Raw genomic sequence first — 16,275 nt, forward strand, 5'->3', positions numbered from 1 at the left:
AACTACTGTACAGGAGTGAAACGTATTAACAATCTCACTTTATCTACTTACGAATGTATACATATTGGATGTTTAGATAACCTTAACTATGTAATTACATTACACATTTACACACTATACTACCAACTTGAAAGCCTGCTAAAACCACACTTCAATTCAGACAATAGTTTTACGGAAAGATCTGGACAGAATTCTCCTTTTCTATTCCCTAAAGGCAGGAAGTAAAAGGTGGCAGACATGATTTACAATCTTGTGAGAATAGATTTGTTTTATTGAAATCCAATCTATGGTCTGTGAGACCACAACACCTCCAGCTATGGACTGATCTCTTCTAGCTGATCAAATGCCTCTCAGCGAATAAAAAGCCTTTTAACACTAATTGCCTTTTTTTTTTTTTTTTTGACCTTTTATGAAGGAAAAAACAGGAGAGTGCAGACAGATGCATCAGGAGATAGGGATGATTTGTCACGTTTGAAATAGATTCACATACACGTATCATTTATTCCATTTCTAAATACAAGTAGTGCTAGCTGCAGGCTGCAGACGGGCCATTGTAGTGTCACTATCTGGGATACAGTATTCGAGTAAAACGAAGAGCTATTGCGGTTCATTATGCTAGAAAATGCCTTTTGTTCAATTCTTACCTATTCAAGAATACTGACAGTTCAATGAGCTCAATGCTTAAGCTGAAGTACAAGGACCCTCTGTCCTGATCTACACTTTTCAACAGATGTATTCATAACTTCTTTAGAAATTGCATGTTATCTGTCTGCTTGAACTGTATGCTTGAAGCCGATGCTCAATGTTTCTCAGCTATGATGCTAGCTTCACCACTGCGTTACATGACTTTTGAAATGCCTTTATACAAAAGTGCTGCTCCACAAAAACACACACTGCTGGGTTATGTGCTGCTGTCACCTAGTTCATGTTTTTAGAACACATGGAATAAAACATGATGCTGTACAAACAACCAATTTGTGTAAAAGAAGGTCAGAGGTTTAGAGCTGACAGGGATGGTCAGACAGGGATGTCCTCTTTCTCTGGAAAGAAACCCCCTGTTGGAACGCTTTGGTCCCTCAGTCCCACACACTGCTGTCTAAAAACACTATTAATAAACCATTGGACCTCACATTATACTGGAGAACGGACCTGAGGGGTTAGCTGTGCCAAATATCTCTCTCAGTTAAAATCCTTCTTAAACAAAGCATAGAGTAGCTATACTTGTGCCAAGGTGATTGATATCGGTATTCGGATGTTTAAGTGCTCTAAAATATTAATATGCATCAAATCTAATTTTATTTGTCTAGCTAGACCTTACCGTAAAAAGTTTACTTACAAGCTGTTAGAAGTAAGTAAGAAAATACTTGCAAAAAATAATAATAACGAGTCTACAGTATTTACAGGGTAGAGGTCGACCGATTATTCGAATGGCCGAGTTTTCATAACAGTCGGTAATCGGCATTATTGGACACCGATTATGGCCGATTACATTGCACTCCACGAGGAGACTACGTGGCAGGCTGACTACCTGTTACATGAGTGCAGCAATGAGCCAAGGTAAGTTGCTAGCTAGTGTAAAACTTATCTTTAAAAAAATAATCATTCTTAACATAATCACTAGTTAACTACACATGATATTACTAGTTTATCTAGCTTGTCCTGCGTTGCATATAATCGATGCGGTGCCTGTTAATTTATCATCAAATCACAGCCTACTTCGCCAAACGGGTGATGATTTAGCAAGCGCATTCGTGAAAAAAGCACTGTCGTTGCACCAATGGGTACCTAACCATAAACATCAATGCCTTTCTTTAAAATCAGTACACAAGTATATATTTTTAAACCTGCATATTTAGTTAATATTGCCCGTTAACATGAGTTTCTTTTAACTAGGGAAGTTGTGTCACTTCTCTTGCGTTCTGTGCAAGCAGAGTCAGGGTATATGCAGCAGTTTGGGCCACTTGGCTCGTTGCGAACTGTGTGAAGACCATTTCTTCCTAACAAAGACCATAATTAATTAATTAATTTGCCAGAATTGTCCATAATTATGACATAACATTGAAGGTTGTGCAATGTAACAGCAATATTTAGACTTAGGGATGCCACCCGTTAGATAAAATATGGAACAGTTCCGTATTTCACAGAAAGAATAAATGTTTTGTTTTCGAAATTATAGTTTCCAGATTTGACCATATTAATGACCTAAGGCTCGTATTTCTGTATGTTATTATATTATAATTAAGTCTATGATTTGATATTTGATAGAGCAGTCTGACTGAGCGGTGGTAGGCAGCAGTAGGCTCGTAAGCATTCATTCAAACAGCACTTTCCTGCATTTGCCAGCAGCTCTTCGCTGTGCTTCAAGCATTGCGCTGTTCATGACTTCAAGCCTATCAACTCCCGAGATTAGGCTGGCAATACTATAGTGCCTATAAGAACATCCAATACTCAAAGGTATATGAAATACAAATGGTATAGAGAGAAATAGTCCTATAATTCCTATAATGACTACAACCTAAAACTTCTTAACTGGGAATATTGAAGACTCATGTTAAAAGAACCACCAGCTTTCATATGTTCTCATGTTCTGAGCAAGGAACTTAAATGTTAGCTTTTTTACATGGCACATATTGAACTTTTACTTTCTTCTCTAACACTTTGTCTTTGCATTATTTAAACCAAATTGAACATGTTTCATCATTTATTTGAGACTAAATTAATTTTATTGATGTATTATATTAAGTTAAAATAAAAGTGTTCATTCAGTATTGTTGTAATTGTCATTATTTCAAATATATATATATATATATATAAATCGTCTGATTAATCGGTATTGGCTTTTTTTTTAGCCCTCCAATAATCGGTATCAGTGTTGAAAAATCATGATCGGTCGACCTCTAATACAGGGGGTACCGGTACCAAGTCAATGTGCAGGGGTACAGGTTAGTCGAGGTAATTGAGGTAAAATATACATGTAGATACAGGTAAAGTGACTATGTATAGATAATAAACAGCAACAGCGTAAAAAAGCGAGTCAATGCAAATAGTCAGGGAAGCCATTTGATTAACTGTTTAGCAATCTTATAGTTTGGGGGTAGAAACTCTTAAGGATCCTTTTGGACCTAGATTTGGCCCTCCGGTACCGCTTGCCATGTGGTAGCAGAGAGTACAGTCTATGACCTGGGTGGCTGGAGTCTTTGACAATTTTTAGGGCCTTTATCTGACACCGCCTGGTATAGAGGTCCTGTATGTCAGAAAGTTTGACCCCAGTGATGTACCGGGCCATATGCACTACCCTCTGTTGCGGATGCCATGCCGTTGCCATACTAAGCATTTTGCAAGCAGTCAGGATGCTCTCGATGGTGCAGATGTAGAAATGTTTGAAGATCTGAGGACACATACCAAATCTTTTCAGTCTCCTGAGGGGGCATAGGCATTGTCGTGTCTTCTTCACGACTGTCTTGGTGTGTTTGGACCATGATAGTTTGTTAGAGATGTGGACACCTAGGAACTTGAAGCTCTTGACCTGCTCCGCTACAGCCCCGTTGATGTGAATGGAAGCGTGCTCGGCCCTTCTTTCCCTGTAGTCCACGATCTTCTCCTTAGTCTTGGTCACGTTGAAGGAGAGGTTGTTGACCTGGCACCACACTGCCAGTTCTCTGACCTCCTCCATATAGAGCTCCTGGATGGCAGGGCTTGGCCCCAGTGATGTACTGGGCTGTCCACACCATCCTCTGTAACACCATGCAATACCAAGCAGTGATGCAGCCAGTTAAGCTGCTCTCAGTGGTACAGCTGTAGAACCTTTTAGGATTTGAGGGTCCATGCCAAATCTGTAACGGACTGTAGCCCCTGCCACATGTCGGAGCTTCTATAATATGATCACACTTTATTCCTATATTGTCCTTTTGCTCGTTTGATCACTCTGCGGAGGTCATAGCGGGACTTGTTGTACTTATTCCTGTCCTCAGCCGTAGCATCAGGGTTGTCTGTGATAGCCCTCTGTGCGGTAGCCCTCTGTGCGGTAGCCCTGTCCTTTATTTTAGCGCCAACTTCTGTGTTAAGCCAGGGCTTTTGATTGGGAAAGCAGCGAGGGCCTTGTATGCTTGCTTGTCGGTAGAATGGTCTATGACTTCATCACCCCTTCAGTGGTCTATGACTTCATCACCCCTAGTGGCGAAGGAGACTTGTTGATGGAAGTTGGGCATCACGTGTCTTAATGGCACGGATTTAAAATCGCCGGCAACCAGAGAAGCAGCCTGCTTGTTTTTAGCCACATACAGTTCATTAAGTTGCTGCAGTTAATTTTCTTGTCCTGAGGTGGAATGTATCCACCACTCACGATAACAGCTGAATACTCCCTTGGGAGGTAGAAGTGCTGGCATTTGACCATTAGGTATTCAAATACGAGTGAACAATTGGTTGACACTTGCACAGCGCTCGAGTCAGCACACCAGTTGTTGTTGATGAAGAGGAAAACCCCTCCCGATTTCCCTGACTCCACTGTCCTTTCCGTATGGTGAATGGAGAATATCTTCTCCAAGAGCCATGTTTCAGGGCCATGTTTTGAGAGCCCCGTTGGTAGAAAATCAACAATGGGAGGTCATCCATCTTATTATCAAGTGGCCAGTAGAATGGACGGAAGAGGTGGCCGGTACTCCCTTCGCCTTAATCTTGCTAGGATCCCCCCCCCCCCCCCTCTTGCCTCTGTAACGCCAGCGTTTCCTCTTGGGTAGCCCGAAATTTGGGTCAGAATTACAGAAAGAGCCCGGGGCAGATGAATCGGAGTTGAAGCCGGAATTTAGTTAAGTAACTGCCTATTTGATGTTCAAAAGTTATTGACGGATGTAATAAATGATAGCGGATTAATTTAGTGAAAATAGAGTAAAATTTGACGAAAAAAGAAAACTTCCAGTAATCCTGCTTTACTATCCGTTTTATGGTTTCTGGTGGAATGAATTCGATAGAATACGATCTTGTAAAACAAGTTGGACTGGAAACAAAAATGCAAGGCAAATTTTATATCCTGATTCAAAACAGTCTGCATTCTGTAGTCTTTAGAAAAATATAACGCTAGCATTCATATAACATGGAGTGCTTGTATTCATCCTATGAATAGCATGTTGAGTAGCATGTTGTATCAGAAGCCTGCATGTGTATTTAAAGTTTATTTTTATTTATTTTTTATTCCATCTTCATTTAACCAGGTAAGATAGTTGAGAACAAGTTCTCATTTACAACTGCGACCTGGCCAAGATAAAGCAAAGCAGTGCGACACAAACAACAACATAGAGTTACACGTGGATTAAACAAGTGTACAGTCAATAACACAATAGGGAAAAAAAGAAAGTCTATATACAGTGTGTGCAAATGTCGTAAGGCAATAAATAGGCCATAGTAGCGAAGTAATTACAATTTAGCAAATTAACACTGGAGTGATAGATGAGCAGATGGTGATGTGTAAGTAGGAATACTGGTGTGCAAAAGAGCAGAAAAGTAAATAAAAACAATATGAGGATGAGGTAGGTAGATTGGGTGGGCTATTTACAGATGGGCTATGTACAGTTGCAGCGATCGGTGATGTTTAAAGTTAGTGAGGGAAATAAGTCTCCAGCTTCAGCGATCTTTGCAGTTCGTTTCAGTCATTGGCAGCAGAGAACTGGAAGGAAAGGCGGTCAAAGGAGGTGTTGGCTTTGGGGATGACCAGTGAGATATACCTGCTGGAGCGCGTGCTACGGGTGGGTGTTATCATGACCAGTGAGTTGAGATAAGGCGGAGCTTTACCTAGCATAGACTTATAGATGACCTGTAGCCAGTAGGTCTGGCGACGAATATGTTGCGAGGGACAGCCGACTAGAGTATACAGGTCGCAGTGGTGGGTGGTATATGGGGCTTTGGTGACAAAACAGATGGCACTGTGATAGACTGCATCCAGTTTGCTGAGTAGAGTATTGGAAGCTATTTTGTAAATGACATCACCAAAGTGGAGGATCGGTAGGATAGTCAGTTTTACGAGGGTATGTTTGGCGGCGTGAGTAAAGGAGGCTTTGTTGCGAAAAAGGAAGCCGATTCTAGATTTAATTTTGGATTGGAGATGTTTGATATGAGTCTGGAAGGAGAGTTTACAGTCTAGCCAGACACCTAGGTATTTGTAGTTGTCCACATATTCTAAGTTAGAACCGTCCAGAGTAGTGTTGCTAGTCGGGTGGGAGGGTGCGGGCAGCGAACGGTTGAAAAGCATGCATTTGGTTTTACTAGCGTTTAACCTGTTGGGTCTAGGGGGCAGCATTTGCACGTCTGGATAAAAAAAATGTACCCGATTTAATCTGGTTACTAATCCTACCCAGTAACTAGAATATGCATATACTTATTATATATGGATAGAAAACACTCTAAAGTTTCCAAAACTGTTTGAATGGTGTCTGTGAGTATAACAGAACTCATTTGGCAGGCAAAACCCTGAGACATTTTCTGACAGGAAGTGGATACCTGATGTGTTGTATTGAGTTTAAACCTCTCCCATTGAAAAACACAGGGGTTTAGGAATATTTTGGCACTTCCTATTGCTTCCACTAGATGTCACCAGCCTTTACAAAGTGTTTTGAGTCTTCTGGAGGGAGATCTGACCGAACAAGAGCCATGGAACGGTGATGTCCCATTAGACACCTGGCGCGCTACTTCATGTTGGGTACCCTCGTTCCAATACGTTATAAAAGGCTATGCATTCGTCCACCTTGAATATTATTCATGTTCTGGTTAAAAAAGGCCCTAATGATTTATGCTATACAACGTTTGACATGTTTGAACGAACGGAAATATATTTTTTCCCCTCGTTCATGACGAGAAGTCCGGCTGGCTTACATCATGTGCTAACGAGACGGAGATTTTTGGACATAAATGATGAGCTTTTTTGAACAAAACTACATTCGTTATGGACCAGTGATACCTGGAAGTGACATCTGATGAAGAGAATCAAAGGTAATGGATTATTTACATAGTATTTTCGATTTTAGATCTCCCCAACATGACGTCTAGTCTGTATCGCAACGCGTATTTTTCTGGGCACAGTGCTCAGATTATTGCAAAGTGTGATTTCCCAGTAAGGTTATTTTTAAATCTGGCAAGTTGATTGCGTTCAAAAGATGTAAATCTATAATTCTTTAAATGACAATATAATATTTTACCAATGTTTTCTAATTTTAATTATTTAATTTCTGACGCTGACTTGACTGCCGGTTATTGGAGGGAAACGATTTCCTCAACATCAATGCCATAGTAAAACGCTGTTTTTGTATATAAATATGAACTTGATAGAACTAAAAATGCATGCATTGTCTAACATAATGTCCTAGGAGTGTCATCTGATGGAGATTGTAAAAGGTTAGTGTATCATTTTAGCTGGTTTTATGGTTTTGGTGACCCTGTCTTTGACTTGACAAAACATTACACACAACTCTTGTAAATGTACTGTCCTAACATACTCTAAATTTATGCTTTCGCCGTAAAACCTTTTTGAAATCGTAAAACGTGGTTAGATTAAGGAGATGTTTATCTTTCAAATGGTGTAACATAGTTGTATTTTTGAAAAATTTGAATTTTGACATTTATTTGGATTCAAATTTGCCGCTCTTGAAATGCACCTGCTGTTGATGGAGTGCACCACAGGTGGCACGCTAGCGTCCCACCTAGCCCCAAGAGGTTAAGAGCAGTTGGAGGCCATGGAAGGAGTGTTGTATGGCATTGAAGCTCATTTGGAGGTTAGTTAACACAGTGTCCAAAGAAGGGCCAGAGGTATACAGAATGGTGTCGTCTGCGTAGAGGTGGATCAGGGAATCACCCACAGCAAGAGCGACATTGGTGTGCTGATGGCTCTATTTGTTCAATTATGAATATCCAGAGCAAAAAACATGTTTATTGGTCGAGGTTTGACACACTGTACAGTATGAGTACTATTCGTGTACTTCTTTCATTTACACAGATAGTAAAATGTCCCCTGTTGCTCATATAAGGGGAAATGTCTTGGCTAATGTTTTCAGGGACGCTTATGAAATATACAGTACATGCAAATAGCAAAATACTGACCTCCTAGTGCTGCAATTAAGAGATGAGGGAAGTTCTTATTCATTCTGGTGCATTCCAAACATGGGAAATTACCTGGGTGATTGACAGAGAGTCAACTGAAAGGGCATCAAAGGCAAAGAATGATATGAACACGTTTGTTCAGTGTTGAAATGCTATCCAGGAGGATAACACTGGTGGACATGCTATGCCTGCTAGAAAGGCTGAAAATATGACTCCTGAGGTTAAATAATTGACCGCTGCATTCAAGGGAGGTAGGCCACCAGAATGGCTTAGTGTTTATAAAAACTACAATGCAGCATTATCTAGTCGGCCTTACAAATGTACAAAGCAACTCACCATCAAGTATCTGCCGTCAAATACACATAAATCAAAGCAGGTTATAAAAATTCTACTCTGTGCTGGACATGTTAAAAAGGTCAGCTATTTAACCCATCTTGAATAATACAAAGGGTCTGTTTCATATTCATTTTATGAATGGAAATGTCCATATACTGTATGGCAGGTGAGTTATGTACTGTGCAGGTGAACCTTGGTTTTGATTCAGTTTTCTTATGAATGCAACTATTTTATTATTTATATTCTTTATTTATCCATGTGAATCTGGGACAATTGTCATGGTGTGAAATAGTCTATATTCTTTGCTGTCTCGTCTGCGAGGGAATTCAAGCATCCATGTCAAGTATAGTTGAGGGAGAGGATTGGTGGGGGCTTGGTGGTTAACAAGGCTTTGGCATTTTCTAGTTTGAAAAATTAATTGATTTCAAACCTCCGTTAACCTCATATTGATGTTGATGCAGTATTCTTGACCTCAAAGAAAGGGTAATGCTGCATACTTTGACCTCATTATATGGAGTTCAAGTACTGCACACGACTCAAGTTGTTCAGCTTCCATTGGGTTTAATAATGAGGAAACACATTATATTGTAATGTGGCTGGTGCGCGACAGCCCAGTGAGCATGGGTTTGAGAGACATACTGATGTATTAGTAATGGAGCTGGTTATATCACTCTCCTGGATGGTCTACGTGACTTAAAGTAACTGCCCAGTGTTTCCAGCTTTCTATGAAATATGACCTATAATTACTTAGAACATGAGTGAAATAGTTTTCGTTACAAAAAATGGTAATTCATTATGTTAAATCGCAGCTGTTCTGTGTTGGAATGGTGTGGGTATATACCGGTCATTAAAGATATTCATGCAAGTAGGCCGCTGATTGGCCAGCTCATCCTCCTCAGGGAGATAACCCATGTTCTATGAGGAAATAGCAAGCATTTTTTAAACAGTCTGCTGAAATAAGTTTAAAGAGGGGGTTTTTAAATGTTTTTCCTACAAGTTATGCTTTGGCCACAAATACAAGTATAGGACGAGTCAACAACATTATTTGGACATGAGTTATAGATGCAAAATGTAACTTTTTGAGCGACTTGACCAAATTCATATAGAAATGTGTGTTTTAGGGCTGTCATTCTCATTGAAAGCAAATCTAAGAAGCAGTAGGTCAGTTCTATGTGTGCTATTTCTATGCTTTCTGTTCTTAAATTGAGTTTATTTATCTTTTACTTTTAGTTTTGTACACCAGCTTCAAACAGTGGAAAATAAAATATTTTTGGTTATGGAAAATATATTTCACAGCGGTTTACATGGTGCAATGGTTCTCTACACTGTACTTGCTTGTTTTATTACATAAACTGAAATTAGTTGAACTGTTAGAATTTTTTACCCAGAAATGTCTGAGAAATTTCTGCATAGTGCATCTTTAACAGAATATACATTTTTCTAAGTGAGATTTTCACTTGGCAGTTACTTTAATTGTCCACTGCCAACATCTAGTCACCACTGATAGCACCCACTGTGTTTCAGCTGGTGCTTTTATCAGGAGTAGATACCATTCTGTTAGTAATATGAGGCACTGATGTTCTAGCTTAGTCTCAGGTATGTTAGTGCTTCAGCCAATCCCTCGGACTGCGGCCTTCATGCCATATGTATGGCATAACATGACAAAGATAGTCAGAGGAGTTGGCTACTAAAGCACATACAGATGGGACCAGTCTACAGATATTCTGGTAGATTTAACTTTGAGAAGTGATTAATACTACTACTTGATACTTGTAGCTTGTAGTTCTAGTCAATACTTCTGGATATTCAATCAATATTATTGTGAATATTACTGGAATATTTATTGATCAACTTACTTCTAAATGAGGATCAGAATAGGCTTTGTGAATCATTTCCTGTACCTCCAAACAGTACAGCAATTGTGTCAACAACAGAACTCTTGGACATCTTGATAGTTGAGCAGTGTTATAGTAGTTCCTCTGTTTATAGTGCTCCAAGCTAGCAGAGGCTGCACAGCTTTATAAGAAAGGGATTTGTGTGCTGTGTTTTAGCTCTAAGCTGTCTGCTCCTCTATTCTGATGTTCATTATGGTAGTTATACAAAAAGTCAAGCTAAGGCAATGCACTGTGTCCAGACAGAGTAGAGCAGAGTATAATGGGATTCTTACAGACAGGAAGTGTTTCAGACAAGAAGGTTACATACAAAGAACCAAATAAAATCAAATTGTATTAGTTACATGCGCCGAATACAACATATGTAGACCTTACAGTGAAATGCTTACTTACGAGCTCCTAACCAACAATGCCGTTGTAAAAAAAAATACAGATAAGAAATAAAAGTAACAAGTAATTTAAAGAGCAGCAGTAAAATAACAATAGTGAAACTATATACAGGAGAGTACCGGTACAGATGTCAATGTGCGGGGCCGCCGGTTAGTTGAGGTAATATGTACATGAAGGTAGAGTTATTAAAGTGACTATGCATAGATGATAACAACAGAGAATAGCAGGGGTGTAAAAGAGGGGGAGAGGGGGGGGCAATGCAAATAGTCTGGGTAGCCATTTGATTAGGTGTTCAGGAGTCTTATGGCTTGGGGATAGAAGCTGTTTAGAAGCCTCTTGGACCTAGACTTGGCGCTCCGGTACCGCTTGCCGTGCGGTAGCAGAGAGAACAGTCTATGACTAGGACAATTTTTAGGGTCTTCCTCTGACACCGCCTGGAATAGAGGTCCTGGATGGCAGGAAGCTTGGCCCCAGTGATGTACTGGGCTATTTGCACTACCCTCTGTAGTGTCTTGCGGCCGAGCAGTTGCCGTTCCAGGCATTGATGCAACTGGTCAGGATGCTCTCAATGGTGCAGCTGTAGAACCTTTTGAGAATCTGAGGACCAATGCCAAATATTTTCAGTCTCCTGGGGGTTAAAAGGTTTTGTCGTGCCCTCTTCACAACTGTCTTGGTGTGCTTGGACCATGTTACTTTGTTGGTGATGTTGACACCAAGGAACTTGAAGCTCTCAACCTGCTCCACTGCAACCCCGTCGATAAGAATGTGGGTGTGCTCGGTCTAACATTTTCCTGTAGTCCACAATCATGTCCTTTCTCTTGATCACGTTGAGGGAGAGGTTGTAACCAGGCTGCTAAGAAGGACAATGTAAGGCTATGTATTTTTGGAAGTTGAAGTCCTAGGTAGCTATTGTGTGTTCTTCCTTACAACAGTTTTGAACGTTTCTGTTCCCATTAATGAATGTGCTCGACCCTGAGAGGGACTGTTCTAATGCTGTCATGGTTTGAGATGGCTCTTGATACCCCGTGTACCTTTCTATTCAAGCAATAGACTGCTTGTGGCAGGACAATGAGAGAAAGACATCCAAGTTGAAAATCCATGGTAGAGAAATGTCTGGTAGACCAAGTCTGTAAAAACCTTTATCCCTGTTGAAGTTCATATGGGTTGTGATTAATTAGGACACCTGTAGTCATTACTCAAGCATTACAAGTGCAGTAAAATACAATATCTGATCATTATACAATAGCTTATGTAATAACTCATTCTCTCATTCGCTTAACTCTGTTGAGGCATAATTTATTGTCAATGTTGAGCCTACCTTTATCTCATAGGTCTGTGCTATTATTACCATAATAAGATATCACAATAGGCATATGCTATGATGTTTGTATCCTGTTAACTATAGGTATACATCATTCAGGAAGGCTAATCAATGGTCAGTTATCTGACCTCCATTGCTCAGCACGCATCATTTGATACCCTATCATGTCATGTCTGTCACACAAATTAAGGACATTGCCCAACAAGAAAAGCCTCTCATTGGACAGCCCCCAGGTTACAAAGATATTTAAAGCTGCACTATGTAACTTTTTGTGTTATAGAGCTATCATTCTCATTGAAAGCAAGTCTAAGAAGCGGTAGATCTGTTCTATGTACACTATTTCTATGCTTCCCGTTCTTAAGTTTTGTTTTTGCGTCTTTTACTTTCGGTTTTGTACACCCGGTTCAAACAGCTGAAAATACAATTTTTTTATTATGGAAAATATATTTCACAGCAGTTTAGATGGTACATTGATTATCTACACTATACTTGCTTGTTTTGTCGCATAAACTGAATTAAGCAAACTATTAGAATTTTTGAAACCAGGAAATTGCGGACCAATTTCTGCATATTACATCATTAAATGGTGCATATGTCATTCATTTGCAATGTTCGTGGTGAAATGTTGATTAATAGACAGAAAATCCAGACTTGCTGAGGATAGCTTCTAATGTGGTTTTCATGTGGAAGAGAACGAGAATGTCATGTCTAGGTTCTGCAGTGGTTTATATCAGGGAGGCGGAGCTCCCATGACACTTTTGGGACCTGTCTTTCTTTAACAGATGTGGTGTCATTGGAGCTTCTGTGCTTGGTCATGCCCAACGTGTTTCCCATAGTGAGATACGGTACCTAAATCTTTTATTGGAGAACTGGGTTTATGTAAGTAACCTTACGTCTTCATAAAGTTATGGTGTGTGATTGAGGTGGTCCAAATAAATGGCAGATTTTGCAACCAATTCATCCAGCTGTTGCTAAAGGAAATACATCTTGTCAATATGCAAAGTGATGAAATATAGCTTGAATCTTCAGGGAGAGGGATTAATTAGAGGACGCTGATTGAAATAAAGATAAGATATTAAATGTGACCCACTGACAAATCCAGGCTTAAGTTTCAGACCATATTTTCTGAAAATGAAGAAAATACAATATTCTGGTCTCATATTGATTTCTTGCTCCTAGTGTTTTGGAGCCTATGATTATTGCATTGCTCAAGCGTGTCTTTGAAATGTAGTATTACAATTCAGTAAGCAAGAACTGAAGAAGACTTTCAATGCTGCTTCTGCCTCTGTTTAGATAGTGAAAAGCCAACACGAGTCTGTTTGCGGTGTAATGGGATGGTGTGGGTTGTTATTATATACTAGACTCCATGAATAAACATGTATTTACCTAGGGGACATGGGATCATTGCAGCTTGTTTTCTAGAGAAGCTTTGCAAATTGTACATTGCATTACTTAGCTTGTCATATTGCTGTATTGCCTTTGTAACGAGTGTACATAGCTTTTCCAGAGGCAGCTTCTGACATTTGCCTCAGACTTATTCTGTGTTGTTCTCTCAGACTCTGTGGCAAGCTGCATACTGTACATCCAACTGCCTGCCCCCACTCTGTTTCATTTACATCTCTACTTCCTCTCCCTGCTACTGAAACCAATATCTATCCCAATTTGACACTTTTTATGCAATGACAAGGACCTTAAGAGGAACATCTCCAAGACAGTGTAAATATTCTGAGATAACCCTCAGTGCGGTTTTACATTTGTTTATAATTGATTGAATTGGGGCCTCTGATGACAGAACTCTCAGTCACAGAGGACAAGTAGATAATAGTCCATCACTGATTTAGATATACCTTTGTCACTCGAGGAAATATCAAAGGCTCAAACATCAGCACGTGAAACAGTTAGCCGTTGACAAAGTCCGTGCAAACCTTTGAGAGACCCTGAAAAGAGGAACTATCTTATAAGCTTATTGTTTCATTTGAGTTACTTTGAATAATCACTCGTTTTGAGATGTACACATATTATTCTGTCCTCTCCAAAAACGTGTTGTTTTATTGGGGTTGGAGTTGAGCAGAGGAGATGAGAGGTAAATTTGTAATTAAAATGTAAACAATGCCGCAATTAGTTGTCAGCTTCTGAATAAATCCTAATTGGATCATATTTGTCTTTCAACAGCAGAGGCATAACTATATGAAATACTTATTCAAAGACTGACAATAACAAAATGACCATGTTTCAAAGTTCACCATACACTACTTCCCTACCAAACATAGAATGCAGTTTCCTGTCCTGATGTAAATGAGTAAGTATTATATTGTCTGTAGGGCAGCAGGTTACAGTAAGCTAATGTTGTAAAAGTACTGCCATGGGACACTGTGTCTCTGGATGGCATTGATTTTATTTTTATCCCCTGCAGCCCCCCCCCCCCCCCCCCCATCTTCTCTTCTGCTCTTTACATCGATGGCCTGGAGCACTCAGATAATTACTATCCCTCTGAAACAATGCAGGCTCTTCAGGTTTGGGTACAGATTCCATGGCGATACCCCTGGTATTTCTGCTGGGGAATTAAACACATCTGACACTGACACTGGGATCACTGACATTTTCTTTTACACCTCATCTCCAGCTGTGGCATGCAACGTTTATGAACGTAGAAGTGAATTGGTATTATTAAGTGTAGGTGTGCCACTGTATGTTCAAGAGGGAGCTACCAAAATAGGCTTAAAATAGGTGTGTCTGGAACTGTATTTTTCATGGGTATGGGAATGCATGTCACTCGTAATTACTTTGTGCCAAACATGAAATCTGTGCTATTTTTGCTATTTTTGCCTCTGTAGCTTTTCAGGAAATAGAATAGGCTCCAGCCTGACTTTGGGAGGGAGAAAAAAGGAGTAAGGTATTTTTTTATGATAGTCTGTGCATTGAGAGTTACATTGTACATGTAATGGTTTTTTGGGGGGGTGAATGAGAATATAGAGTCAGTTTTTAACTCAATCATCTAATTCCTTAATTGATGTATACTTTCAAAGTAATGTCTTTGTTCACATTCAAGGCCTCCTTTTTTCGATGTTTGCCCAAATCTAACTGCCTGTAGCTGAGGACCTGAAGCAAGGATATGCATATTCTTTAGTTATTCTTTAGTTTGTGGAATGTGGAAATGTGAAATTAATGTAGAAATTAATGTAGGATAATATAACACATTAGATCTGGTTAAAGATAATACAAAGAAAAAAACGTGTTAATTCATATTTTTTTTAGATCAAAATATATATGAATTACAGTCTACAGTAGGCTACACTGCCGTGAAGGTTAACAGTTTGGAAAGCATTGCCCTAGTCCTGGACATGTCATCAGAAGCGAGGCATATATTCCCTTCAAGTTAGAATATTTTATCTTTATTTAACTAGGCAAGTCAGTTAAGAACAAATTCTTATTTTCAATGACAGCCTAGCAACAGTGGGTTAACAGCCTTGTTCAGGGGCAGAACAACAGATTTGTACCTTGTCTGCTCAGGGATTTGAACTTGCAACCTTTTGGTTACTAGACCAACACTCTAACCACTAGGCTAGCCCAACAAGTCCATCCATTGTAGGACTTAAGTTAATGATATATACTGTACGTATTTATTCTTAAAGAATATAACTTAGAAATGGCTCATGAGCTTAGTTCAACTTTCGCTACCCATTAGAACCCAAAATATAAGCTTGTTTTATGCCAATGATTGTAAACAAAGTAAATGTAAACAAACACTGTATAGCCTTAAAACATAGTTAAAACTATACTTTTTATATCAAACTAAAACCAATAATTGCAAATTCAAAGTCACTCTTTTACCGTAGAACTGCTTTCACGCCTTGCACACATAGCTCGCTTTGAATTTAAGAGAGGTTACATTTCTCAAATCTTTGTAATTGTTTCAATTAAGGGTTTCAGGTTTAATGTTTAACCAATATGCGTTAGATAGTACTTTTCTCAAGTGCTAATAAAGGACTTTCTTTGTATCTTATCATGGAATTCATTTCACCCGTCTTTTGTTATACAGAGTGAAGACCCAGAAAGGTACCAAAAAGGATTCCATACATTTGTGATTGGATGTGAGTCTACTTTGACCCCAGAAATCTGACGATGATGTTGCTATGGAAACTGCTGGTGCTGAAGTCACTCATGGGGTGCCTGGCAGGTAACGTACCTTATTAAGAACTTTTGATGCACGCAAGAGCTATTTTTATGAAGTTTTGTGTCCTTATTCTTATGTAT

The 16,275-nt window shown here is 39.4% G+C and overlaps 1 protein-coding gene across 3 annotated transcripts in view; it reads left to right on the forward strand.

The window, feature by feature from the left end:
- The window catches only part of LOC106565727 (contactin-4), a 257,951-nt gene that overhangs the window by 43,941 nt on the left and 197,735 nt on the right, over positions 1–16,275 (forward strand). For all 3 annotated transcript variants that reach the window (XM_014133149.3, XM_014133151.3, XM_014133150.3), the window contains exon 2: positions 16,061–16,198. In XM_014133149.3, coding sequence (XP_013988624.1) covers positions 16,144–16,198 — 55 coding nt within the window. In that variant the 5' untranslated portion in view covers positions 16,061–16,143. The remainder of the gene's footprint in view (positions 1–16,060; positions 16,199–16,275) is intronic.

Source organism: Salmo salar, chromosome 12 (assembly GCF_965601325.2).
Source record: "Salmo salar chromosome 12, fSalSal1, whole genome shotgun sequence".
In the NCBI taxonomy this organism is placed as follows: domain Eukaryota; kingdom Metazoa; phylum Chordata; class Actinopteri; order Salmoniformes; family Salmonidae; genus Salmo; species Salmo salar.